General features: G+C 41.9%; 2 protein-coding genes across 2 annotated transcripts in view; both read left to right on the top strand.

Annotated features, from left to right (window-relative positions):
- Positions 1-14,230: 14,230 nt before the first annotated feature.
- On the top strand, positions 14,231-22,719 carry LOC141215263 (oocyte zinc finger protein XlCOF8.4-like). The gene is made up of 6 exons (XM_073665586.1): positions 14,231-14,326; positions 17,128-17,307; positions 17,383-17,506; positions 17,586-17,683; positions 17,882-17,972; positions 22,661-22,719. The coding sequence occupies exons 1-6, from the start codon at positions 14,249-14,251 to the stop codon at positions 22,717-22,719; spliced, it is 630 nt and encodes a 209-aa protein (XP_073521687.1). The 5' UTR covers positions 14,231-14,248.
- A 176-nt stretch (positions 22,720-22,895) lies between these two features.
- LOC141215262 (uncharacterized) overlaps positions 22,896-26,201 on the top strand; it is a 103,906-nt gene continuing 100,600 nt past the window's right edge. The window contains exon 1 of the mRNA XM_073665585.1: positions 22,896-22,961. Within this exon, the coding sequence (XP_073521686.1) occupies positions 22,896-22,961 (66 nt within the window). The remainder of the gene's footprint in view (positions 22,962-26,201) is intronic.

Here is a 26,201-nt window from a genome sequence, read left to right as displayed (position 1 = left end):
AGCACGGAAGGAAGGCTGACGGGTGGTCCGGGTAGACAAGCAGGCTGATTCGACTGATAGCCAGACGGGTGCTCCGGGTAGGCAGGCTGGCGGGCATGACTGGTAACTGGCAGGTGCTTCCAGGTAAGCAGGCTGGCAGGCATGGTAGGTAACAGGGAGGTGCTTCCAGGTAAGCAGGCAGGCAGAGCCCATAGACAGACTGGCGGACTGGACTGTAGACAGATTGTCGGGCTGGGTAGTAGTCAGACCGGTGGACTGGACTGAAGAACAGACAGGACTGACTTGCAGAGGGACCTGAGGGCTGAAGCAACAGTAAGAATAACAGAGCAACAACCTTGCACGGGCACCTCAATATTGGAGGAGGTGCTTTAAATAGGAAAAGTCCTCCAGCCATTGGTCGGGGACTTTTTAGGATGGCGCGCACTGCCCCTTTAAGAGGGGAAGCTGCGTGCACCAGCCGCAGCAGCAGCAGGGAGGCTGGAAGACGCTGGACCAGGAATGCGGCGGTAAGGGGAACGGCGTCTCTGCCTGGCAGGATCTCTCTGCTGCAATTCTTCACAACAGTCAATCGTTCATTATATTTAGGCGGAAAACCTGCTGACTTGTCTGCAAGAAACACATCTTACCTCTGAGAAACTTTTATAATAGTATCTCCAAGGATCCTAAAAGCTTAATTTACGTAGTCGCCGTAATTTTGGATGACAATCCCCCCGCCCTTATCTGATGATCTAATTATAATATTTTTGTTGTTCTTAAGACTTATGAGAGCTTTTCTTTCCGGATTGCTCAAATTTCCCTTTTTAAAATTAATAGGATGCTCTGATAATTTTTTAAAATCCTGTAAGGTTACATCATTAAACGTTTCTATCTGATGACTCTTGCTTTCTACCGGGTAAAAATTGGATTTGTTTTTCAGACCAGTGTGTATGGTATCCTCCATAGTCCCTATTGTAACGTTTTCTTTGTTTGATATGTTTATAGGGGTGATGGCATAATGTCTTTTGAGAGTGATCTTTCTAATGAAAGCTTGAAGATCCAAGAAGAAATCAAAATCTTTGATTTTGTATGTGGGGCAAAAAGAAAGCCCCCTAGAGAGCACACTATTTTCATCTGAATTAAGTGTATAGGTTGACAAGTTGTATATGCTAGTTTTGTTACACTTGTTGGTGTCCTTGTTTGTTATCCATTTATTAGCTTTCTAAAAAAAAAAGAAAAAAAATGTTTTTTTTTTCTTTCATGCATGTTTGTATTTAAGCTGCACTAAAGAAGTCTGTATACCAGCTACTCACTGAGGAAGCGGACAGGACGTCCTCGAAACGTGTTTGAATGTGGCTTTTGTTTCATAAAATTCTTACATCTATCCATCGGACACGAGATCATCCGTGTATGCGGAGGAGCGCGAACATTTAGATATCTTTCTTCTTCTACATCGGTTCGTTGATACATTTTGGAAACTGCTAGGGTTGGTGTTATCTGCAGCTCTCCACATTAGCTCTTATATGTGTTGTGCATCATCACAACACGACAAGGTGAGCCTCCTTTTTATTATTCAACCATTGTTTCATTGGGTAACAGCACCATTTGCGCCCCTATTCTATTTTGTTTTATAGTATTTCCTTCTACATATTGAAAGTGATAGAGAAATTGAATTTAGAGAAAAATAAGGACCATCTGGCCTGTCTAGGAGTTAGCCATTTAATGGATTCAATATACGCTAAATTCTTATGGTCAGTGACCACGGGGACTTGATGAACTGCCCCCTCCAGAAAATGTCTCCATTCCTTAATGGCTAATTTAAAAGCTAGTAATTTACAATTCCCAACAGCATAATTTCTTCCAGCAGACAAAAGTTTTGGAACCCTGAGATAAAACAGCCCCTACCTTCGAAGCATCCACCTCCACAATGAATGGTTCTTGGAGATCGGGTTGGATTAGAACAGTAGCTGATATAAAACACTCTTTCAATTTTTCAAAAACCCCAATAGTCCTGTGGCCAAACCTTGAGAACTGCCCCCTTATGTGTGATGACAATAAGAGGTTCAGCAATCTGAGAAAAACCCCTAATGAATTTCCTATAATACACTGTGTGCTGAATTATTAGGCAAGTTGTATTTTAGAGGATTATTTTTATTATTGATCAACAACTATGTTCTCAATCAACCCAAAAGACTCATAAATATCCAAGCTTAATATTTTTGGAAGTTGGAGTGTTTTTTTTTTTAGATTTGGCTATCTTAGGAGGATATCTGTTTGTGCAGGTAACTATTACTGTTCAGAATTATTAGGCAATTTAATAAAAACCAAATATAATCCTATCTCACTTGTTTATTTTCACCGGGTAAACCAATATCAGTGCACAAAATTTAGAAATAAACTTTTCTGACATGCAAAAACAAAAACCAAAAAAATTAGTGATCAGTATAGCCACCTTTCTTTATGATGACACTCAACAGCCTCCATCCATAGATTCTGTCAGTTGCTTGATCTGTTTTCGATCAGCATTGCGTGCAGCAGCCACCACAGCCTCCCAGACACTGTTCTGAGAGGTGTACTGTTTTCGCTCCCTGTAGATCTCACATTTTATGATGGACCACAGGTTCTCTATGGGGTTCAGATCAGGTGAACAAGGGGGCCATGTCATTATTTTATCTTCTTTGAGACCTTTACTGGCCAGCCACGCTGTGGAGTAGTTGGATGCATGTGATGGAGCATTGTCCTGCATGAAAATCATGTGTTTCTTGAACGATACCGACTTCTTCCTGTACCACTGCTTGAAGAAGTTGTCTTCCAGAAACTGGCAGTAGGTCTGGGAGTTGAGCTTCACTACATCCTCAACCCAAAAAGGTCCCACAAGTTCATCTTTGATGATACCAGCCCATACCAGTACCCCACGTCCACCTTGCTGGCGTCTGAGTCGGAGTGGAGCTCTCTGCCCTTTACTGATCCAGCCTCTGGCCCATCCATCTGGCCCATCAAGAGTCACTCTCATTTCATCAGTCCATAAAACCTTTGAAAAATCAGTCTTAAGATATTTCTTGGCCCATTCTTGACGTTTTATGTTATGTTTCTTGTTCAAAGGTGGTCGTTTTTCAGCCTTCCTTACCTTGGCCATGTCCCTGAGTATCACACACCTTGTGGTTTTTGATACTCCAGTAACGTTGCAGCTCTGAAATATGGTAAAACTGGTGGCGAATGTCATCTTGGCACCTTCACGCTTGATTTTCCTCAATTCATGGGCAGTTATTTTGCGCCTTTTTTGGCCAACACGCTTCTTGCGACCCTGTTGTCTATTTTCCATGAAACGCTTGATTGTTCGGTGATCACGCTTCAAAAGTTTGGAAATTTCAAGACTGCTGCATCCCTCTGCAAGACATCTCACAATTTTGGACTTTTCAGAGCCCATCAAATCTCTCTTCTGACCCATTTTGCCAAAGGAAAGGAAGTTGCCTAATAATTAAGCACACCTTATATAGGGTGTTGATGTCATTAGTCAACACCCCTCCTCATTACAGAGATGCACATCACCAGATTTTCTTAATTGGTAGTTGGTTCTGAAGCCTATGCAGCTTGGAGTAGGACAACATGTATAAAAAATATCATGTAATCAAAATACTCATTTGCCTAATAATTCTGCACGCGGTGTAGAATGGTTAAAAATAAAAAAATAAACCTATATTTACCTTCCGGGGTGTGCTCCGGCGCTCGTTCCTGGCTGCCCGCACATCGCGATGCCCTGTACTGTAGGACCTACCGTCACATGACTGTGACGTCAGCGCAGGTCCTTCAGTCCAACGCGATCTGTCGGCAAAGGAGAAGGAGCGCAGCGCGGGTCGCCAGAAGGTAAATATAATCTTTATTTTTTATTTTAGTCTTTTTTTTACAGTTTCTATGGTACCTGGGTGTGGAGGAGAGCCTCCTGTCCTCCACACCCTGGTACCATACGCACATTAGAACATGCCAATTACGCAAGTACAGATGCAGTCTTGCGGAATTGGCGCGTTCTAATGCAAGTCAATGGCGGCGAAAACGCAGCGCTTCCGCAAAATAATTGGTAGTGCTGCGTTTTTTTCCGCAATGATAATCCGCAGCGGAAATTTCCACCGCATGTGCACAGCACATGCGGATTATCATTGGGGAACATTGCTGCCCTTCTACCATGCGTTTTTAATGCTTTTCCGCAGATGCAAAAACGCTGCGGAAATGCATTAAAAACGCATCGTGGGCACACAGCCTAATAGCATTCCACATAGGTGTGACCTCACGATGACCACTCAAGATGGAATAATGTAACTCCTGAAACAGATCCAATATTATGTACACAGCTACAAATATTTTGGACCCAGAAGTGGTGGAAGGAGCCAACGATTGGACTTTAAGGATCTCAGCTTCCAAATCCGAGGATACAGCAGAAACCACAATATCCTTAGAAATAATGGAGGATGAAGGAGAAACTGAACTAAGACTGCATGATAGTGTGTCAGCCTTCACATTCTTGGACCCTGGCCTAAAAGTGATAGAGAAGTTGAAACTAGAGAAAAATAAGGACCCTCTGGCCTGTCTAGGAGTTAGCCGTTTAGCTGAATATACGCTCAATATATGTTAAATTCTTCTGGTCAGTGACCACGGTGACTTTATGAACTGCCCCCTCCAGAAAATGTCTCCATTCCTTAAAGGCTAATTTAACAGAGAGTAACTCACAATTCCCAACAACATACGAAAAAAGCACATGGCCGCAAATTAGTCAGAGTTTGGCAACACTGAGATAAAACAGCCCCTACCCCAACCTCCAAATCATCCACCTCCACAATGAATGGTTCTTGGAGATCGGGTTGGATTAGGACAGGAGCAGACATAAAACACTTTCAATTTTTCAAAAGCCCCAATAGCATCCGGTGGCAAAACCTTTAAATCCGCCCCCTTCTTCATTAGTTCGCAAAAGTCTTCCCCACTTTCTCTGGTCATATCATGCCCTGTTACTGTTACTTTAAATCATGTGTCCCTCTCACATCTCCTGCCTTTGCTTTAGTCAAAGCTTGTAAATCCCTTCAGGTACAGTTATAGGTCACTCGTATCTCCTGTGGGGATCTGACAAATGCTGCCGGGCTATTTTCAGGCACCAATACATGGCCAAAAAGAACATCACTCATAAAGGGGTGGATCACTGACCAGGCTTGGGCAGCACATCCCCCCTTACATAAACCATTAACTGTCAACAAGACATGGAGAAGATAGGAAGACAAGACAGACAACCTGGTACGAAATGTAGAAATTCATTTTATTAAGTTATATTATTAAAAAAGAGTTTATGAAGACAGTATTCAAGGTGAAAGCAAAACCGGATATACTGTATATAACAGTTTATAGCCCTAAATCTGGGCGGTTAACAGAAAAGGTTTAAATATACTAGCTCCAAATAGATCTAAAAAATACCCTATCACAGACATATATAATCACGGTCTCCCATTATTACACTGTGCCCCAATGGCCTAAGACATTTCACAGACGCATGGGTAGCTAGTGAAAAATACATAAAAGCTCAATGGCCCCTCATATATTACAAGAGCACAATGCACAGGAGGGATCAATATAACAGACTGGGAAGGTATAAAGAAAAAGCTGCTTGGAGCAGTGTGGTGACCAGAATGCTTCCCAGGGGTGGGAGGGTGGTAGGAAAGGAGAATGTGCATGGCTCCGCTCCGTACGCCTCGTACACACGCGGCTCCGCTCCGTACACGCGCGGCTCCGCTCCGTACACCTCGTACACGCGCGGCTCCGCTCCGTACACCTCGTACACGCGCGGCTCCGCTCCGTACACCTCGTACACACGCGGCTCCGCTCCGTACACCTCGTACAAACGCGGCTCCGCTCCGTACACCTCGTACACGCGCGGCTCCGCTCCGTACACCTCGTACACGCGCGGCTCTGCTCCGTACACCTCATACACGCGCGGCTCCGCTCCGTACGCCTCGTACACACGCGGCTCCGCTCCGTACGCCTCGTACACACGCGGCTCCGCTCCGTACACCTCGTACACACGCGGCTCCGCTCCGTACGCCTCATACACACGCGGCTCTGCTCCGTACGCCTCATACACACGCGGCTCTGCTCCGTACGCCTCGTACACACGCGGTTCCGCTCCGTACGCCTCGTACACACACTGCTCCGCTCCGTACACCTCGTACACACGCGGCTCCGCTCCGTACACCTCGTACACACGCGGCTCCGCTCCGTACACCTCGTACACACGCGGCTCTGCTCCGTACACCTCGTACACACGCGGCTCCGCTCCGTACACCTCGTACACACGCGGCTCTGCTCCGTACACCTCGTACACACCCGGCTCTGCTCCGTACACCTCGCACACACGCGGCTCTGCTCCGTACACCTCGTACACACACGGCTCCGCTCCGTACACCTCGTACACACGCGGCTCCGCTCCGTACACCTCGTACACACGCGGCTCCGCTCCGTACACCTCGTACACGCGCGGCTCCGCTCCGTACACATCGTACACGCGCGGCTCCGCTCCGTACACCTCGTACACACGCGGCTCCGCTCCGTACACCTCGTACACTCGCGGCTCCGCTCCGTACACCTCGTACACACGTGGCTCCGCTCCGTACACACGCGGCTCCGCTCCGTACACCTCGTACACACACGGCTCCGCTCCGCTCCGTACACCTCGTACACACGCGGCTCCGCTCCGTTCACCTCGTACACACGCGGCTCTGCTCCGTACACCTCGTACACACGCGGCTCTGCTCCGTACACCTCGTACACACGCAGCTCTGCTCCGTACACCTCGTACACACGCGGCTCCGCTCCGTTCACCTCGTACACACGCGGCTCTGCTCCGTACACCTCGTACACACGCGGCTCTGCTCCGTACACCTCGTACACACGCGGCTCTGCTCCGTACACCTCGTACACACGCGGCTCTGCTCCGTACACCTCGTACACACGTGGCTCTGCTCCGTACGCCTCGTACACACACGGCTCTGCTCCGTACACCTCGTACACACGCGGCTCTGCTACATCCACACTGTAAACCCCTCCTGACCCCACACATAAACTTCAGCTCATCCAGCACCATGACAACCAGCACAGCAGAGTCCTGCATCCACTGAGGCCCCTGATCATGTGACCCCTGACTCCTCCCCTCCTGTGACCTCATCACAGCTCCTGTGCGCACAGAGCAGCCATATATGTGGTGGCGGCTCTGCAGGTGGAGGTATGTGGAGACCCCATTACTGGGCGCAGGGGTCATTAACCCCTTCAGCACGGAGACTCTTTTGGCGTCTCTGTGTGGTGTGAACAGTGATGTAACACTTGCAGAGGCATATGTAGGTGTTCAGCTCCGGGGGGCGTAGTGTCTGAGTGGGCCCTTACTGGTAACCCTGATTACAGCTATGCTGGCACGGCCCCACTATCAGTATTTGGTCAGTATTTTTTCCTGGTTTTGGCTCCCACTCCTGAGAAAAAATACTGACCGAATACTGATAGTGGGGTCGGGGCCTATTAGTGGGTATAGGAGAACTTCAGCAGATAACCGCGCTGTAACTAAAAAAAAAATTTCCACAAAGCCCCACGCTATTCCCGCCACATCTAGTGGTAGATCCCAGTACTGCAGGACACACAGAAGATACAGCACAGTTACAGATAATCACAGCTGATGTTCTTTCTGATGGAGTCGTTCACTTTTCCATCTTTCTCAGAGAGACATTGTGACTTCTCCAGCCAGGACTCGTCTGCAGAGATTACAGCACAGACACATCTGACTCCTCACCACCGTCCCCATCTATTCCCAACCTGCACAATCTCTGCATTCCTCTGTCACCCCAAAAGAGGGGGCGGTAGAATATTACACATGCAAAGAAGAAAGTGCGCCCCCTGGAACTTTTTTTCTCTTATTCCCTTCTCACCCTTTGGGGTCTTGTTGTCTATACTGAGTATATATTTAGGGGCCTGCACCTATATTTGATTATCTGTTTGCGCCTACTGGCTGTTTCTATTTAGCTCTTTATCATATACAGGTGCTTCTCACAAAATTAGAATATCATCAATAAGTTAATTTATGTCAGTTCTTCAATACAAAAAGTGAAACTCCTATATTATATAGAGTCATTACACACAGAGTGATCTATTTCAAATGTTTATTTCTGTTAATGTTGATGATTATGGCTTACAGCCAATGGAAACACAAAAGTCATTATCTCAGTAAATTAGAATAATTAACAAAAAACACCTGCAACGGCTTCCTAAGTGTTTAAAAATGTCCCATAGTCTGTTTCAGTAGGCTCCACAATCATGGGGAAGACTGCTGACATCACAGATGTCCAGAAGACAGTCATTGACACATTCCACAAGGAGGGTAAGCCACAAAATTGCTAAAGAAGCTGGCTGTTCACAAAGTGCTGTATCCAAGCATAATAATGGAAGGTTGAGTGGAAGGAAAAAGTGTGGTAGAAAAGGGTGCACAAGCAACCGGGATAACCGCAGCCTTGAAAGGATTGTTAAGTAAAGGCCAGTCAAAAAATTTGGGGGAGATTCACAAGGAGTGGACTGCTGCTGGAGTCATTGCTTCAAGAGCCACCACACACAGACGTATCCAGGACATGTTACCAATGTCGCATTCCTTGTGTCAAGCCACTCATGACCAATAGACAACGACAGAAGCATCTTACCTGAGCCAAGGAGAAAAAGACCTGGACTGTTGCTCAGTGGTCCAAGGTGTTGTTTTCAGATGAAAGTAAATTTTGCATTTCATTTGGAAATCAAGGTCCCAGAGTCTGGAGGAAGAGTGGAGAGGCCACAATCCAAGCTGCTGGAGGTCTAGTGTGAAGTCTCCACAATCAGTGATGGTTTGGGGTGCCATGTCATCTGCTGGTGGAGGTCCACTGTGTTTTATCAAGACCAAAGTCAGCGCAGCCGTCTACCAGGACATTTTAGAGCACTTCATGCTTCCCTCTGCCGACAAGCTTTTTGGAGATGGAAATTTCATTCTCCAGCAGGACTTGGCCGCTGTCCTCACTGCCAAAAGTATCAATACCTGGTTTACACACAACAGTATCACTGTGCTTGATTGGCCAGCAAACTTGCCTGACCTTAATCCCATAGAGAATCTACTATAGAGAATCTATGGGGTATTGTCAAGAGGAAGATGAGAGACCCCAGACCCAACAAAGCAGACGAGCTGCAGGCTGCTATCAAAGCAACCTGGGCTTCCATAACACCTCAGCAGTGCCACAGGCTGATCGCCTCCATGCCACGCCGAATTGATGCAGTAATTGATGCAAAAGGAGCCCGACCAAGTATTGAGGGCATTTACTGAACATACATTTCAGTATGATAACATATCAGATTTTAAAATCATTTTTCAAGCTGTTATAAAGTATTCTAATTTACTGAGATAATGACTTGTTTGTGTTTTCATTGGCTGTAAGCCATAATCATCAACATTAACAGAAATAAACACGTGAAATAGATCACTCTGTGTGTAATGACTCTATATAATATAGGAGTTTCACTTTTTATATCGAAGAACTGAAATAAATTAACTATTTGATTATATTCTAATTTTGTGAGATGCACCTGTATATTCATCTTCAACTTTGAGGGGATTTATTTTTTTAATTAAAGGTTTTATAATGGGGTTTTCATGTTTGTCACCCTGGATTTACAATATGAGATGATACAGATATTGGACTGATAGGACCCTGACCCTTGCTACAGGACTACATCACATAGTGTGTGCGATGTGCTTAGCATGTTGCTCTCCGCAAGGAGAAATGTTACTTCTTAGATACCAGTCTGACGCCTCTCACCCAGTCACACCAGAACCTTTGCACTGACGTTTTAGGTCAATTAGAATTACCATAATTTTTAATATTTGCCAAATGCCAGAATAATGAGAGAGAGAATGTTTTAAAGCATTTTTATTACTGCTAAGTCAAAAGTTTACGTACTCTAAGATTACTATGCCTTTAAACAATTTTGGACTGCCCATATGATGATGTCAAGGGTTTGGAAGCTTCTGATAAGTTTTTTAGCAACATCTGAGTTAATTAGAGACACACCTGTGGATGTATTTTAATGCACAACTGAAACACACCCCTTCTTTGTGTAGCATCATGGGAAAGTATACAGAAATCAGCCAAGATATCAGGAAGAGAATTGTGGACTTGCACAAGTCTGGCTCATCCTTGGGTACAATTTGAAGATACCTGAAGGTGCCTCGTTCATCTGTACAAACAATTATACGCAAGTACAAACAAGAGAGAGTCACCTCCAGACTCCTCTAGCAGAGGATTATTTACAGGAAGAACAAACCGATTAAACTCTGAAATTCAGGATGCCAAATCCATCTGTCCGGAGGCCCCCAAATACATTATATAGGCTACCAAACCCCCTTTCCCCACCAAAATTAGTGCTTTCATGCAACTTTAGACTAATGTGTATGGAGCGTTAAAAGGTAACTTATTGGACATTGCCTCTGGCCCGGCCTAATAGACTTTCGTACATTGCAGGACCAGACACCATTATTAGGCATTTTCTTTTATTTAGGTAGAAGATAGCCAGGGTACTTACATCTGCCAGGATTTTCAGATTCTCCTGCTAATTCTTCCAATATCTGAAATGTCTTTTTTTTTTGTAATGAAGGAAAAAACCCATCTATGGGCTTGGTAGCATACATTTTTTTGAAAATAAATTTTCAAGTGAAAAGCTGTAAATCTTTTGATTGCTGAAAAATTGTTAAAGTTGAAAGACGGGAATAAAGGCAGACCACGACTGAGAACCGATAATTGATCAGAAGATGAGACCAAAGATGATAAATGAATTATGTATTCATATGTTGGTCCTCTGGTGATGAGCTCATACCGGTCTGTCTTTTACTATCAAAACGACAGTCATGTTCCAACCTCCATTTACTGAATCTCAATGGGTATCTTCTTGTATCAGCAGAGGAGGCAGCTGATGTCCCACTGATAGATGTTCCTGTGGATCCAGGGATGGCCTTGTCAGAATGTCTAGGATTATGGCTCCATGTAAAGACTTTGTATTGCTCCTTATCTTGTAGTTCTCTATGCAACTTCTTTGTTTTTATGGTAGATATTTCATTTTCCCATTCAATGTAAAATTAAAAACCTGCTCTCTGAGTCCATGGGGTGTGATATCTTTGGACAGGTAATTCTCCGGCAAAGTTTTTTTCCACCAGAGATGAGTACGACGGTTTAATACGTTTTTTTAAAAGTCCTTTTCAGTGCAATCTTCTGGGCTGAATCTTGTACCTGTGGGGTTTCATTTTGTAATATGTTTTTAGCCCGTATTAGCCAGGACGCATGTCTGCTCATGTAATCCACACCGGATTGAGGAATAATTACTGTAATAGTAAAATGTATACATTAAACACCTACGACCACAATCCTTATAGTAAGGATCAATAATAACTAGAGATGAGCGAGCCCGACCTGTAAAGTTCATGGTTTGTATCGGACAGCTAGTGTCTGTCGCGGAAATCCAAACACGAAAGAGAGAGAAAATAAATTAACTATTCGGCACCTACATGTAGAGGAAGTCTTCATTGGAAGAAACTGGATAAATGAACCTTCACCCTAATTTATTCAGCTTCCTCCAGTGACGACTCCCTCTATGTGCAGGTGCCATATAGTTAGTTTATCCTCCTTATACAATCTGATTGGACCCTTCACCCTATAAAGTGGTTACACAGTAGCTCACTATACTGGACAAAGCATTTCTTTGTGAAACGTGCGTGGGCCCTTGGTTTTTTATGTTTCCCTCACTAATTCTTCCATACATATACAGGTATTATACTTTCTTTTGATGTTCATTGTCTGTATACATGTAATCTCCTATAGATGGCTTATTTGGAGTAGTTTGTGAACTGCTTTACTCATACATTATATTTTTGAGATACACATTAGCACATATATACTGTTTTATTAAATTTTATACTCTGGCTTTATTAATTCATTAATCAGTCTGTGTACCAATTTTGTCCTATCGATGTATATATGTATACCAGGTGTGCCCCCTTTTTCTACCTGTGTTGTGTTATTATTACCATATGTTATTTTTTGTTGTACTTTTTATGTATTCTAAATAAATGAGATTTTTTTAATATATTTTGGCTGTCATTTTTTCTAAATTTGGGTTATTGTTGATATGATGCATATAAGCCTTACTATAAGGATTGTGATTGTAGGTGTTTAATTTCTCATGTCATGTGTAATGAATATCTCCTGCAGTATTGCTAATGCCGATTCCAGTGTCAGTAAATGAGATGAGAATTAGCTTTATGGAAAATGAGTCTGAGAAACGTGTTCAGCTTCCGACTCCGAGGGAAAAACTGCTTGTTGTCTGTGGCCTAAAATACACTTTTCAAAAAAATAAAGGGAACACTTAAACAACAGAATATAACTCCAAGTAAATAAAACTTCTGTGAAATCAAACTGTCCACTTAGGAAGCAACACTGATTGACAATCAATTTCACATGCTGTTGTGCAAATGGAATAGACAATAGATGGAAATTATTGGCAATTATCAAGACACCCTCAATAAAGGAGTGGTTCAGCAGGTGGGGACCACAGACCACATCTCCGTACCAATGCTTTCTGGTTGATGTTTTGGTCACTTTTGAATGTTGGTTGTGCTTTCACATTCATGGTAGCATGAGACGGACTCTACAACCCACAGAAGTTGCTCAGGTAGTGCAGCTCATCCAGGATGGCACATCAATGCGAGCTGTGGCAAGAAGGTTTGCGCTGTCTGTCAGCATACTGTCCAGAGGCTGGACATGCCAGTACACCAGGAGATGTGGAGGGGGCCGTAGGAGGGCAACAACCCAGCAGCAGGACCGCTACCTCCGCCTTTGTGCAAGGAGAAACAGGAGGCGCACTGCCAGAGCCCTGCAAAATGACCTCCAGCAGGCCACAAATGTGCATGTGTCTGCACAAACGGTTAGAAACCGACTCCATGAGGGTGGTATGAGGGCCCGATGTCCACAGATGGGGGTTGTGCTCACAGTCCAACACCGTGCAGGACGCTTGGCATTTGCCACAGAACACCAGCATTGGCAAAGTCACCACTGGCGCCCTGTGCTCTTCACAGATGAAAGCAGGTTCACATTGAGCACATGTGACAGACGTGACAGAGTCTGGAGACGCCGTGGAGAGCGATCTGCTGCCTGCAACATCCTTCAGCATGTCCGGTTTGGAAGTGGGTCAATAATGGTGTGGGGTGGCATTTCTTTGGAGGGCCGCACAGCCCTCCATGTGCTCACCAGAGGTAGCCTGACTGCCATTAGGTACCGAGATGAGATCCTCAGACCCCTTGTGAGACCATATGCTGGTGCGGTTGGCCCTGGGTTCCTCCTAATGCAGGACAATGCCAGACCTCATGTGGCTGGAGTGTGTCAGCAGTTCCTGCAAGATGAAGGAGTTGAACCTATGGACAGGCCCGCCCGTTCCCCAGACCTGAATCCGATTGAGCACATCTGGGACATCATGTCTCACTCCATCCACCAACGTCACGTTGCACCACAGAATGTCCAGGAGTTGGCGGATGCTTTAGTCCAGGTCTGGGAGGAGATCCCACAGTAGACCATCCACAACCTCATCAGGAGCATGCCCAGGCATTGTAGGGAGGTCATACAGGCATGTGGAGGTCACACACAATACTCAGCCTCATCAGGAGCATGCCCGGGCGTTGTAGGGAGGTCATACAGGCACGTGGAGGCCACACACAATACTGAGACTCATTTTGACTTGTTTTAAGGACATTACATCAAAGTTGGATCAGCCTGTAGTGTGTTTTTCCACTTTAATTTTGGAGGTGACTCCAAATCCAGGCCTCCATTGGTTAATAAATTTGATTTCCATTGATGATTTTTGTGTGATTTTGTTGTCAGCACATTCAACTTTGTACAGAACAAAGTATTCAATGAGAATATTTCATTCATTCAGATCTAGGATGTGTTATTTGAGTGTTCCCTTTATTTTTTGAGCAGTGTATATAGGTTTTATTAGTAGATGTAAAGAAGAAAACTAAATACTGTAAAATAATAAATCTCCTCATATGTTTCCCCTTATTATCTCCAGTAATTGTATTATTACACAGGATTTTTATGATGTTACATCGGCTCATCTTCTCATTCAGGTCTCTACAATATCGGATCCTCTCAGTGAAGATCTTCTATATAAGAGAATTTTCCTGATTTACTAATCAAAGATGGATATGGATAGAGACAAGATGGTGGAGAGCATATTACACTTCACCGTAGAGATCCTCTTCCGGCTTACAGGAGAGGTGAGAGATTCTGATGGCAAAAAGGAGACCCAGCACCACCATATAAATAAACCTATGCCTGTGCCCAAAGACCCCCAAACAGACAAATTGAGAACAGGAAAAAAAGAGGGCAAAGCAGGCACCAAGCATACAAAATCATGAAATATAGAAGCAGAGTGTCGAAAAAAATTTGTAAATTTTATCATGACTGGGACAAACAACACCACTAATTAAAAACATGATAAAAACATATACAACAAAGACAAGTGAAAATATGACGCCTTATAGAATTTTTTGTATAAATAGCCAATAAATATTAAATGAATATTGAATAAATATTAATTCATGTATCCAAAATATTGCACAAGTATGGTATATAAAAATTAGATTTTGTTCCTAATAGTATAGATGTACACAAGTAAAGTATACTTACCAAATATATCACAGGAAAGCCAAAGATATACTTATATTCTCCCTAACATAATAAAATTTTGGTAACGAAGGTATTATACTTTCTCCTTCTCTTTCTTTCCTTTCTTTTTCTATCCCTTTAAGAGGAGAAAATAAGTGCATTGATAGAAGAATCTATACCATGAACCTGGATTTAAGAAGATTTTCATTCAATAGGTATATCAATAAAATTCAGATAAGGGGAGTTAAATTCACATAGATATATATGCTAAAGGCAGTAAAACGGAAGGCAGAGAGAGAGGAAAAAAAAAAAACGCATCAAAAAACGCAAGAAAAAAAAAAAAAGATAAAAAATTTAAAAAATATATTAAAAATTTTTTTTTTTTCTCTCTTCTCCTCTAAAATTGATAAAAAACGCACCAAAAACGCATATAAGGAAAAAAAAAAACAAAGGAAAAAAAAAGAGAAAGAGGTTATTATTATACATAGTGAATGAAACATTAATTGTGGAGATATCTCCGTGAACTCTATACATTCTCCAATTTATCATTGAGGCCATCAGGATACAAACAACGTAGTCTATATATCCAGAAGGCCTCCTTCTTGTTAAGTTGTTGGATCCTGTCAGGAATATCAGCCGGAATCTGCTCCGCCGGTGTAAGTCTCACTTTAAATTTTTTGTTATGGGTAGTAAGAAGATGTCTGGAGAGGCTGTGTGTTAATAAGCCATTTTTGGCATTATATCTGTGGGCATTGAGTCGGGATCTCACCATTTGTGTGGTCCTACCCACGTACTGGAGACCGGAATCGCATGTAATAACATAGATTACATAGTCACTAGTACAGGTCAGGTGATCCTTGATATTAAAAGTCTCTCCTGTGCTATTCGATGTAGTGGAATGGGACCCATGAGTAATTATATGACAGCACTGACATTTTTTCTGAGAGCACCTATAAGTGCCATTCTGTGTGAGTAATAATGTACTAATCAAGGGACAAATATTTTTAGATTGAGAGAACACCGGTTAGCCTCCTGGTTTCCGTTTTTTTAAACGACTAGGTGCGAGGAGGTTTCTTAGAGTTTTTCCTCTCCTAAATGTAATGCCAGGTATTTTTGGCAATATATCTCGTAGGAGAGGATCTTGTTTCAAGATATGCCAATGCTTTTGCAAAATATTCCTAATCAATTGGTTCCCCTTATTATAAGAGGTGATAAAATTATGATTCCATTTATTCATATTCTTAGTGTCACTATCCCTGGATTCCTTATGGGGCAATTCATCCTTATTCCCCAAACAATCAGTTTGGGTTTTAGTCAAATTTATACGGTATACCTCATCGATAATTTGCTTGGGGTACTTTTTCTCTTTAAATCTCTTCTTGATTATATCCGATTGTCTGATATAATCCGAATCCTTAGTATTATTTTTTCTGATTCGATGAAATTGGCTGAAACGGATGTTATTTTTCCATTTGATGTAATGGGCACTTTGATAGTCCAAGTAGCCATTCACATCAACAGATTTGAAATGAGTTTTCGTTATTATTTTCTTTTCTTCATGTGAAATTTCTAAATCAAGAAAAACAGCTATTTTTGGTTCGATACTAGAAGAAAAAGTAATACCCCAGGTGTTCTCATTCAATTCATTGACTAGAGACTGAGCATCCTCTTTACTGCCCCTCCATATCACGAATAGGTCATCTATATAGCGCTTGTACAGTACTATATTGTTGCTATATTTAGGGGAGCATAGGGGCGACTGGGACTCGAATAGCCCCATGAATAAATTAGCAAAACTTGGGGCTATCCAAGTCCCCATCGCGGTACCGAGCCTCTGTAAATAGAGGTGTCCCTCAAATTCAAAAAGATTATGCTTGAGGATAAAATTTAAGCCTCTCAAAAGGAAATCTACCTGACCTTGTGGCATATCTTTATCCTGCTGTAAAAAAAATTTCACTGCATTTATACCTAAATCATGACCAATATTTGAATAAAGTGCATTAACATCCATTGTAATCATGAGATAATTATCTTCCCATTGTAGTGCATTCAATTCAAAAATAAGTTGAGTAGAATCTTTTAAATAGGAGGTGAGAGATTTTACATATTGCTGAAGGTACAGATCTATAAAGTGGGAGAGTGGACTAGTAAGGGAATTCATTCCTGAAATGATCGGTCGTCCAGGAGGAATATTACAATCCTTGTGAATTTTCGGCAAGTGATAAAAGAATGCCAATGATGGTTCTTTATTGTTTAAAAAGGTTTTTTCTTTTTTTGTAAGGATACCTGCTGTGTAGGCATAATTGATCAGGTCATGGTATTCCCTTGTGAAATCCTTTGAGGGATCCACCTCTAGCTTTTCATAATATTTAGCATCTGATAAAATGTTATATGCTTCCTTCATAACCAGGATTACATAGTAGTGAAGAAGACCTCTAGTGAGCTCTGTCAGGACCCTGTGTCTGAGGGATGGGGAAGACCCCTGAGCCCAATCGCAGGGCCTCCATCTCACCCCTTCATACATGATGACATCAATGACCAGAAGATCCTAGAACTCACCTACAAGATGATTCAGCTGCTGACTGGAGAGGTGACACTGCTGGGAATGCTGGGACATTATACAGTAACACTATTGGGGGGATGACGGTATCATTGTATGTGTCAGGTTCCTATAAGATGTCAGGATGTCGCTGTCTATTTCTCTATGGAGGAGTGGGAGTATTTAGAAGGACACAAAGATCTGTACAAGGACGTCATGATGGAGGTTCCCCAGCCCCTCACATCACCAGGTAAAAGGACTAAATACACACGGCCTATAATTGTCTGTATGTAAAGAATGAATTCAGTCCCTGTATGTGATTCCTCCAGATCTATCCAGTAAGAGGACAACACCAGAGAGATGTCCCCGTCCTCTTCTTCCACAGGGCTGTAAACAAGAAGATCCCAATGTTCCTCAGGATCATCAGGTAGATGGAGAGAAGGTGTCATGAGATCTCCCCTATGATGTGTAGGTGGCTGTGAAGGTCTTGTGTTCAGTCTTGTTTTATCCACCAGTATTATATGGTTTATACTTGTGTAATGAGAACGGTGGAGATGGCAGGATTAGAGCTGATCATAGATGGGACTTCTCCATCTGTCTGTGACTTTTACAATATTTGTTTCAGGGTGAAGATCTGACCCATATTAATACTACAGAGACATATGTGAGGGGTGATGAGCGGTGTAAAGAGGAGATTCCTACATATGACTACCCAGGTGAGTAGTGACCACTAAATGCAGAGAAGTCACAGATTCTTCTCAGTCACCGGCTGTGGCTGCTTTATCGTTGGTGTAGTCCGGCTATATCACAATCGTGTGATCACCATTTTGCCTCTAGACCACAACATTCTCCTCCACCCAAAACTGTTTAAATGACTGTGGTCATTGAAAAGCCTTTTCTATAGAACTTACAACCAGGAAGATCCACCTACTCCCTGTGATTAGAAGAAACTGACTTATCTGCCAGATCTGTAAACTATAAAGCTAAATGACTGCGTACGTAGAATGTGCTGACAAATTAGAAAATCACTTGAATGAAAATATTATGATGGGCCTGTAAGAGAAAGCGGAGGGTAATGATGCTGTTGGCTTCCTAGATCCCTGATATCTTATTGGATGAATCTACCTTCTCTCTCTTCTGTGCTGCTGAATGTGCTCATATGGTCCCTACAAGACCAGGTCCAGTCTTTCTGGCCAAACTTCACTCTTATGATCTACAACATTAAATGTGCAGTGAGGCCAAGTGTGAATTTCTGTACATTAACAACAGAGTTTCCCTTTATCCCGACTTTTAAATTTCTTTTTAAACCAACTAACTTCAAACAGGATAGTGATAAACTATACAGAAAACATTACACCTGTGCCATGATATATCTCTAAGCTGTGCGTGGCTGATGGCTGTAATATACGTTTATTCACGTCTGCAGGAGATGTGTTGGCTCCAGCCCTGGTTTCATGGATTCACTCCACGTCATAAATTGCATTATGTTTTCGATCCTAAGGAATTCAGATTACTGCACAATCTCTCCTGAAATGGGGGCGCTAATACTTTCTCTACTCTTCTGGTCAGGACTCATAGTAGCTGTAATGATCCACCATAAATGAGTGTGACTCCGGTTTAGTGTTGCAGTTTTCCACCCCAAACATATAATGTTGTTGGGAATGTAACAATAGAATAAAAAAGTCTTCTTTTTACAGGTTCATTCTGTTTGATAGTTTGATTGTGGTGGGATCAGCCGGCCTCACTAATAAGTTTGAAACTCCCTGGTAGTCTTTAACCCCTTAAGGACCCTGGGATTTTCCATTTTTGCATTTTCGTTTTTTGCTCCCCTTTTTCCCAGAGCCATAGCATTTTTATTTTTTGGTCAATATGGCCGTGTGAGGGATTATTTTTTGCGGGACGAGTAGTACTTTTGAATGACATTACTGGTTTTACTATATCGTGTATGGGAAAACGGGGAAAAAATTCCAAGTGCGGTGAAATTGCAAAAAAAGTGCAATACCACAGATGTTTTTTTTATTTTTTTTACCACGTTCACTGAATGCTAAAACTGACAGGTCATTGCGAGTTTGTAGACACCAAACATGTATAGGTTCTTTTTTATTTAAGTGGTGAAAAAATAAAACAACAAAAAAAAAAGGTGCTATTTTCCAAGACCCGTAGCGTTTCCATTTTTCGGGACCTGGGGGGGCCGGGTGAGAGCTTATTTTTTGAGCGCCGGGCTGAAGTTTTTATTGATACCGTTTTGGGGTAGATATGATGTTTTAATCGCCCGTTATTGCATTTTATTTCAATGTTGCGGTGACCAAAAAACGTAATTCCGGCATTTAGAATTTTTTTCTCGCTATGCCGTTTACCGATCGGATTAATTCTTTTTTTATATTGATAGATCGGGCGATTCTGAACGCGGTGATACCAAATATGTGTATGTGGTTTTTTTATATATATTTTATTTTGAATGGGGAGAAAGGGGGGTGATTTGAACTTTTATATTTTTTTTATTTTTTTAATATTTTTAAAAACATTTTTTTACACTATTTGCTTGCTTCTATAGTCTCCATAGTAGACTATAGAAGCAGCAACTGTCCGATCGCCTCTGCTACATAGAGGTGATGAGCAGATCACCTCTATGTAGCAGAAATGCTCCTGTGCTATGAGCGCCGACCACTAGGTGGCGCTCATAGCGATCAGTACATGACAACCACTGGGGTCTGCTGCAGACCCAGGGTTGTCATACCCACCCATCAGTGACCCGCGATCATGTGACGGGGTCACCGATGGGCAAGGTAAATGACGCGCTCCCGGCGCGGCGCTGTTAAATGCCGCTGTCAGAGATTTTAACAGCCGCGGTTGGATCGCGATTCCACCCGCGGCTGTTGCGGGCACAGGTCAGCTGTATAAATCAGCTGACATGTGCCCGGTTCAGTGTGGGCTCAGCGCGGAGCCCGCGCTGAACATGGGGTGACAGCCTGGTGTGTACTATTACACCCCAGGCTGTAACAGGGTTAAAAGAAGGTCTCTATTTCTTCTTCCAAATGCCTGAGACCTAAATTTAAGACACCTCAGCTCTGCAGTATTATGAAAAGTTATCTTTAAAATGTTTAAAATATTTCTTCTTGAAACTCATCTGACAACAAATATTGGCCTTTACAATAGTTTAGATTCCCAAGAGCCCCTGAGCCCCATACTCCAATTACCCCAGAGAGGTTTCACCACTAGTTATTCACTTTTTTCACTGATGAAGACTCTTGAGTTTGATCATTTCTAGAGATTTGTTATTGTCTATACTCACAGTTTTGCCCATCACCCCTTAACCCCTCTACATGGATCTGGACTTACACAGAGACCCCTAGGCTTGGGCCACAGTGTTACCTGCTGTTCTGTGGAGTGAGATGGGGAAAAAGAATATTCAAGTAGTCGGGTCAGAACCAGGAGAGCAGAAGAAATACAAACTCAGATGGCACAAGAGTAGTCAGTAAACAGGCCGAGGTCGCAACAGAAATAAATCCACAAGCCGGGAGCTGAGCACAGAGGACTGAACCAGAGGAGAACAAGGCTGTATCTGGCAGCTTCCGGCAATATGCCTCCAGCTTTAGTAGGGTGCGGTGCTTTCCAATTGGTTGAAGTAGGGAGCAGATTACTCCAGCTGGACAGCACACACACCCATACTGCCAGACTGGATAGTACTACTGGTCCCAGGCACCCTAATCTTAGTGGCTGGACAGAGCCTGTGCCGCCCAGAGCTTCTGGTTCTGACGTCTCCTCCATCACCAGCGCCGCCTGCCGGATGAATAAGGCGGCACCTGGTGAGAGAAGCAGATGTTGCATGAGCAGAACCCAAAGAAAGTGGGACACACCATTTGCAGAAGCCCTAATATGACAAAATGGCAGAAAATCAGAGGAGTAAAAATCCCCATAAAGTGACTTCATTTTGGAAATTATAGCCCTCAGTGAATTAATCAGTAGAAGAAGTGACTATTTTGACTTCTCAGGCACTTTTTAGAATATTCAAGGGATGCTTGAAAATTGCAAATATATAATTTTATTACCCAACACATAGTGCCTAGATTGTGTTCCAGGAGACACACACCATCAATTAAGTGGGTTCTTCTCACTATAGTAATGCTAAATACATGGAGGCTAAATATAGTTTGGGCGCACTGCAAGGCTCAGAAGCGAGGGGGAGATCTGATTTTGGTAGAGCGGATATTGCTGGATTGGTTTATGGAAGCCATGTTGCTTTTCAAGAGCCTTTGAGCCACTAATAATGTGGAAACCTCTGTTATTACACTGACAGATGATGGACCTGAGTGGGGGCTTGTTTTTTGTGAGATGAGTAGACGTTTTTATTGATATTATTTTCACCTACATAACATTGCTTGGTGGCTTTTTGTTCCATATTCCAGAATGAACAAACAGTTGAACACCACGTTCTACTGGTTCATCCTATGAGATTTTCTATTAGACTGTGAACTGTCATTGTCTTGGTGAATAATTCAATATTTTTACATAACTTACCATTTTTACACACAGTTTAAGTAGAAATGTTGAAAAATATATAAATCAAGGATATTTTATTGAAAAATAATAATTTGTTATCTTCTTGGCAGTTGACTGTACCAGGAGATCAGAGGGACAGCTGACATCTTCAATTTGTAAATCAGACGATCTTGAGATCCCACAGGATACAATTGAAGTGAATGCAATTATTTCAGATATACCATCATCCCTTCACAGCAAAGATATGTCATCTGATCCTATGAAACAGGTCCTGTCTTCTGATTCATTACCGACTACTAAGGAAAATCAAAGTCACAAAATAAGCATTAAAAGACGAACTGCTCCTAAAGCAAAGAATTCCTTTTCACATTCAGAATATGGAAATAGTTTTCCCCTCAAAAATTCCTTTCTTAAAGATCAAAAAATTCACACAGCAGAGAATAGATTTTCTTGTTCAAAGTGTGGGAAATGTTTTAACCAGAAATCATATTTTGTTAAGCACCAGAGAACTCACACAGAGGAGAAGCCTTTTTATGTTCAGAATGTGGGAAATGTTATATAGCGAAATCAGCTCTTGTTACACATCAGAGAACTCACACAGGGATGAAGCCATTTTCATGTTCAGAATGTGGAAAATGTTTTGTAAAGAAATCATCTCTTCTTAATCACCAGAGAACTCACACAGGGGAGAGGCCTTTTTCATGTTCAGAATGTGGGATATGTTTTAACCTGAAACAGCATCTTGATAGTCACCAGAGAACCCACACAGGGGGCAAGCCTTTTTCATGTTCAGAATGTGGGAAACGTTTTAGCTAGAATTCAAATTGTGTTAAGCACCAGAGAACTCACACAGGGGAGAAGCCTTTTTCTTGTTCAAAATGTGGGAAATGTTTTAACCAAAAAGTGAATCTTAATAGCCATCAGAGAACCCAAACTGTGGAAAAGCCTTTTTCATGTTCATAATGTGGGAAATGTTTTAGCCATAAATCATATTGTGCTAATCCCCAAAGAACTCACACAGGGGAGAAGCCCTTTTAATGTTCAGAATGTGGGAAATGTTTTAACCAGAAAGATTCTCTTGATATCCACCAGAGAACCAATACTGGGGAGATGCCATTTTCATGTTCAGAATGCTGAAAATGTTTTGTGAAGAAATCTCTTCTTACCTAAGAATTAACACAGGGGAGAAGCCTTTTTTTAATGTGGTAAATATTTTACATGGGAATCAATTTTTCATAAACATCAGAGAAGTTACACAAGGAAAAATAATGTTTTAACTGAAAATACTGAGATACTGCAAATGCCATTTGACCAGCCTGGATACCAGAACTCGCTCGATTTTATTCTCCTGATCCACCTCAATAATGTCTTGGGGACCAAGTGTCCCTTCAAATTTCTTTAAAAGAGAAAAATGGAAGAAGTTGTTGATTTTCCAAGCTACAGGGAGTTGAAGCTTAACAGTCACGGGATTTAAAATTTTAGTAAGGACCTACAAATTTGGGAGCAAACTTTCTAGAAGCCATTTTAAGATGTTTTGGAGGAAAACCAGACAAAGTGTGGAGAACCCCATCTCTATTCAAGCCATAAAATGTAGCTTTTATTATTCTTTATATTAAAAATTCATATGGGTATAAAAACTTATTTTTTTTTACATTCTTTATTTCTGAATTAAGTATAGAACACGAAAGATTGAAATTACATGACAAGTAAATAATTGCACAAAGGTCAAAAGTACAGAAGTCATGTTGATACATTAAAAGGACATAGTAACATAAAAACCAGAAAAAACCTAGAAAAGAACAACAACATAAACAAGCTCGTAGCCCACAAATTAGACCTCAGAAAAGAAATAAATAAAAAGACAAGAATAAAGAGCGGCATGACATATGAGTAAAAGACATATGAATATAAAATAAAATAATTGCAGTCAAATAACCCTATATAGGAATAGTAGATCTTTTAAAGTTTAGTGACATAAAAAGTTAGTGGTTGATAAACACTCTCCACCAAGGGGGTAATTTAGTCGCAGAAGGATAGGGTGAGTGGATGGGTGTAATCAACAGGGCAAGGGAATAAGAATAGTAAGAATATCATATCAGGAGATTGATATGGTTTTCCAGGGAAGGGGGGGGGGGGACAAAGAAAAAATTAAACCTCCTGTCTCCATTGGCTCCAAACTTTAGAAAATTTAGGGTGACTATAGGTTTCCCAACTGGTGAGTCTTATCATGTTTACCTTATTTATCCATTCAGAATGAGTGGGGGGAGATTCCTGCTTCCAATGTAGAGATATCAGTTGTTTTGCTGAACCCAACAACAGGGGGATCAAGTCATGTTTTTTTGGCTCATAGTTATCTGTTGGGCAGGATAATAGGATTTCTTTAGGGGTTAATGAATGTCTTATCAGGCCTAGTTTTTTTAAGGTCAGTTCTAATTTTCCCCAAAATGGTCTAATCTTCGAGCATGACCAAAAGATATGTGTCATATTACCCACAGCTAGTTTGCATCTCCAACATAAGTTAGAGTCACTCCGACCAAAATGGTGTAATATTTCCAGGGTTCTGTACCAACGCGAAATAATTTTATATGAATTTTCTTGTAAAGTTATACATCTTGAGAAGCCATGTGAATTGGAAAGGATGGAGTCAGTTTCCTCTTCGGACAATGTAATATTTAATTCCGTCTCCCTGGAATATATGAAAGTGGGCTTTTGAGAGAACTGGGATGTCAAATTGTCATATATCTTCGAAATAACTTTGGAAAAAGGGAAAGAAAGTCTACTTAACATGTCAATCCAAGAGCCCTTCCTAATTTTAGAGAATCTAGTTTTAAACTGAGAGAAGATGTGAGAGACATGATTATATTGCAGGAAGTTTTTGGGCCACGTCGAGGTACCCATTGGCCAAGAGTCTAGCATAAGGATCTCATTTGAAAGGAATTGTTTAATAGAATAGTTTGGTAACTCTGACCAGAGGTTATAAGGGTCTGTGTACTTGGGGTCTAAAAAGTATGGGATAGTAGATATTGGAGCATCAGACATAGGGATAGTGTCACCATGGAGTTCTTGAACTAGGTTACGTTTAATAGCCAGAGAAGTGGAAGTAATGGTGTTTCTCGACATCTCAGAGACAGGAATTACATCTGCCCATATGAACTTATGGGGGTTGTTACCTAGTAGAAGACAGTCAATATCTTTAGCATCTCTTCTTTTGGAGGCATTGGCCATCTTTAGCCATCTGAGCATGTGAATGGATTTATAATATCTTAGGATGTCCGGAAGCCCAATGCCACCTCTATGGTTTCGTTGGGATAATAATTTGTGTGAGAGCCTAGGTCTTTTATGTTTCCATATGTGTTGAGCTAGTACTTGTTTTATGGAAGAAAAGAAAGACAAAGGGAGGCATATGGGGAGCATATTTATGTGGTAGATGATTTTAGGGAGAATGTATGCTTTTACTACATTTTTCCTACCAATACAAGATAACAATGGGTTGTCGAAAGTTTTAAGGAGGGATCTCATTTTCTCAACCAATGGTGTAAAATTTTTCTCATATAAAAGATCTCGGTTATTAGTGATCTGGATCCCTAAATATTTGATACAGCCATGTGGCCACTTAAGGGGTAGAACTCTGTAGAAATTCAACATCAGATGTGGGGGTGGAAATGTTTAATGCTTCCAATTTCTCGTAGTTAATTTTAAAATTAGAGAGCTCTCCAAATTGTTCAAAAATAGACATGAGTTTGGGGAATGCTTTAATTGAATTGGAAAGCATGAGGAGCAGATCATCTGCAAAAACTGCCAACAATAGTTTGGTATTTTTCATTTTAATTCCCTGAATATCTGGGTCCTGTCCAATTACTTAAACAAGTTTTTCCATGAGGAGTATAAAGAGGGAAGGCGCCAGGGGGCAGCCTTGCCTCGTCCCATTTTGAATAGTAAAACTTTGTGAAAGAGTACCATTTACCCGTATTCTAGCAGAAGGGGAGGAGTATAAAGAGAAGATAGAATTTACAAAAATCTCAGGGAAAGCAAATTTTTCTAGAGTATATGCTAAAAACCTCCAGCTCACTCTGTCGAATGCCTTTTCGGCGCCTGTAGTGAGCAAGATCAAAGGGGAGCCCCCTCTCCTAGCATGGGCAATGGCGCGAATGATTTTACTAGAGTTATCTTTTCCCTCCCTACCCTTAACAAAACCAACCTGGTCGCAGTGTATTAGATATGGGAGCACGTATTCCAGGCTCCTAGCAAGGAGTTTAGCCCATAATTTAATATCAGTATTCAATAGAGAAATTGGACGGTAGTTACCGCAATGTGTAGGGTCTTTACCCTCCTTGTGAATAACCGAAACATGTGCTTCCAAAGTTTGAGTAGTCGGGGCGTCTCTTGACAAGAATGCATTAAATAATTCTACTAAGTGTGGGAGAAAAGATTTGATAATTTATTTA

Source organism: Phyllobates terribilis, unplaced genomic scaffold (genome assembly GCF_046119375.1).
Source record: "Phyllobates terribilis strain yellow unplaced genomic scaffold, ASM4611937v1 Scaffold_235__1_contigs__length_3068650, whole genome shotgun sequence".
Classification (NCBI taxonomy): domain Eukaryota; kingdom Metazoa; phylum Chordata; class Amphibia; order Anura; family Dendrobatidae; genus Phyllobates; species Phyllobates terribilis.
The sequence above is the reverse complement of the archived record's forward strand: the minus strand, read 5'-3'. Positions and strand labels throughout refer to the sequence as shown.

Coding starts and splice junctions, on each gene's coding strand:
- LOC141215263 (XM_073665586.1), top strand. CDS start 14,249: ATGGATATGGATAGAGACAAGATGGTGGAGAGCATATTACACTTCACC. Junction 17,507..17,585: donor CCAGCCCCTCACATCACCAG/GTAAAAGGACTA, acceptor TGATTCCTCCAG/ATCTATCCAGTAAGAGGACA. Junction 17,684..17,881: donor ATGTTCCTCAGGATCATCAG/GTAGATGGAGAG, acceptor TATTTGTTTCAG/GGTGAAGATCTGACCCATAT.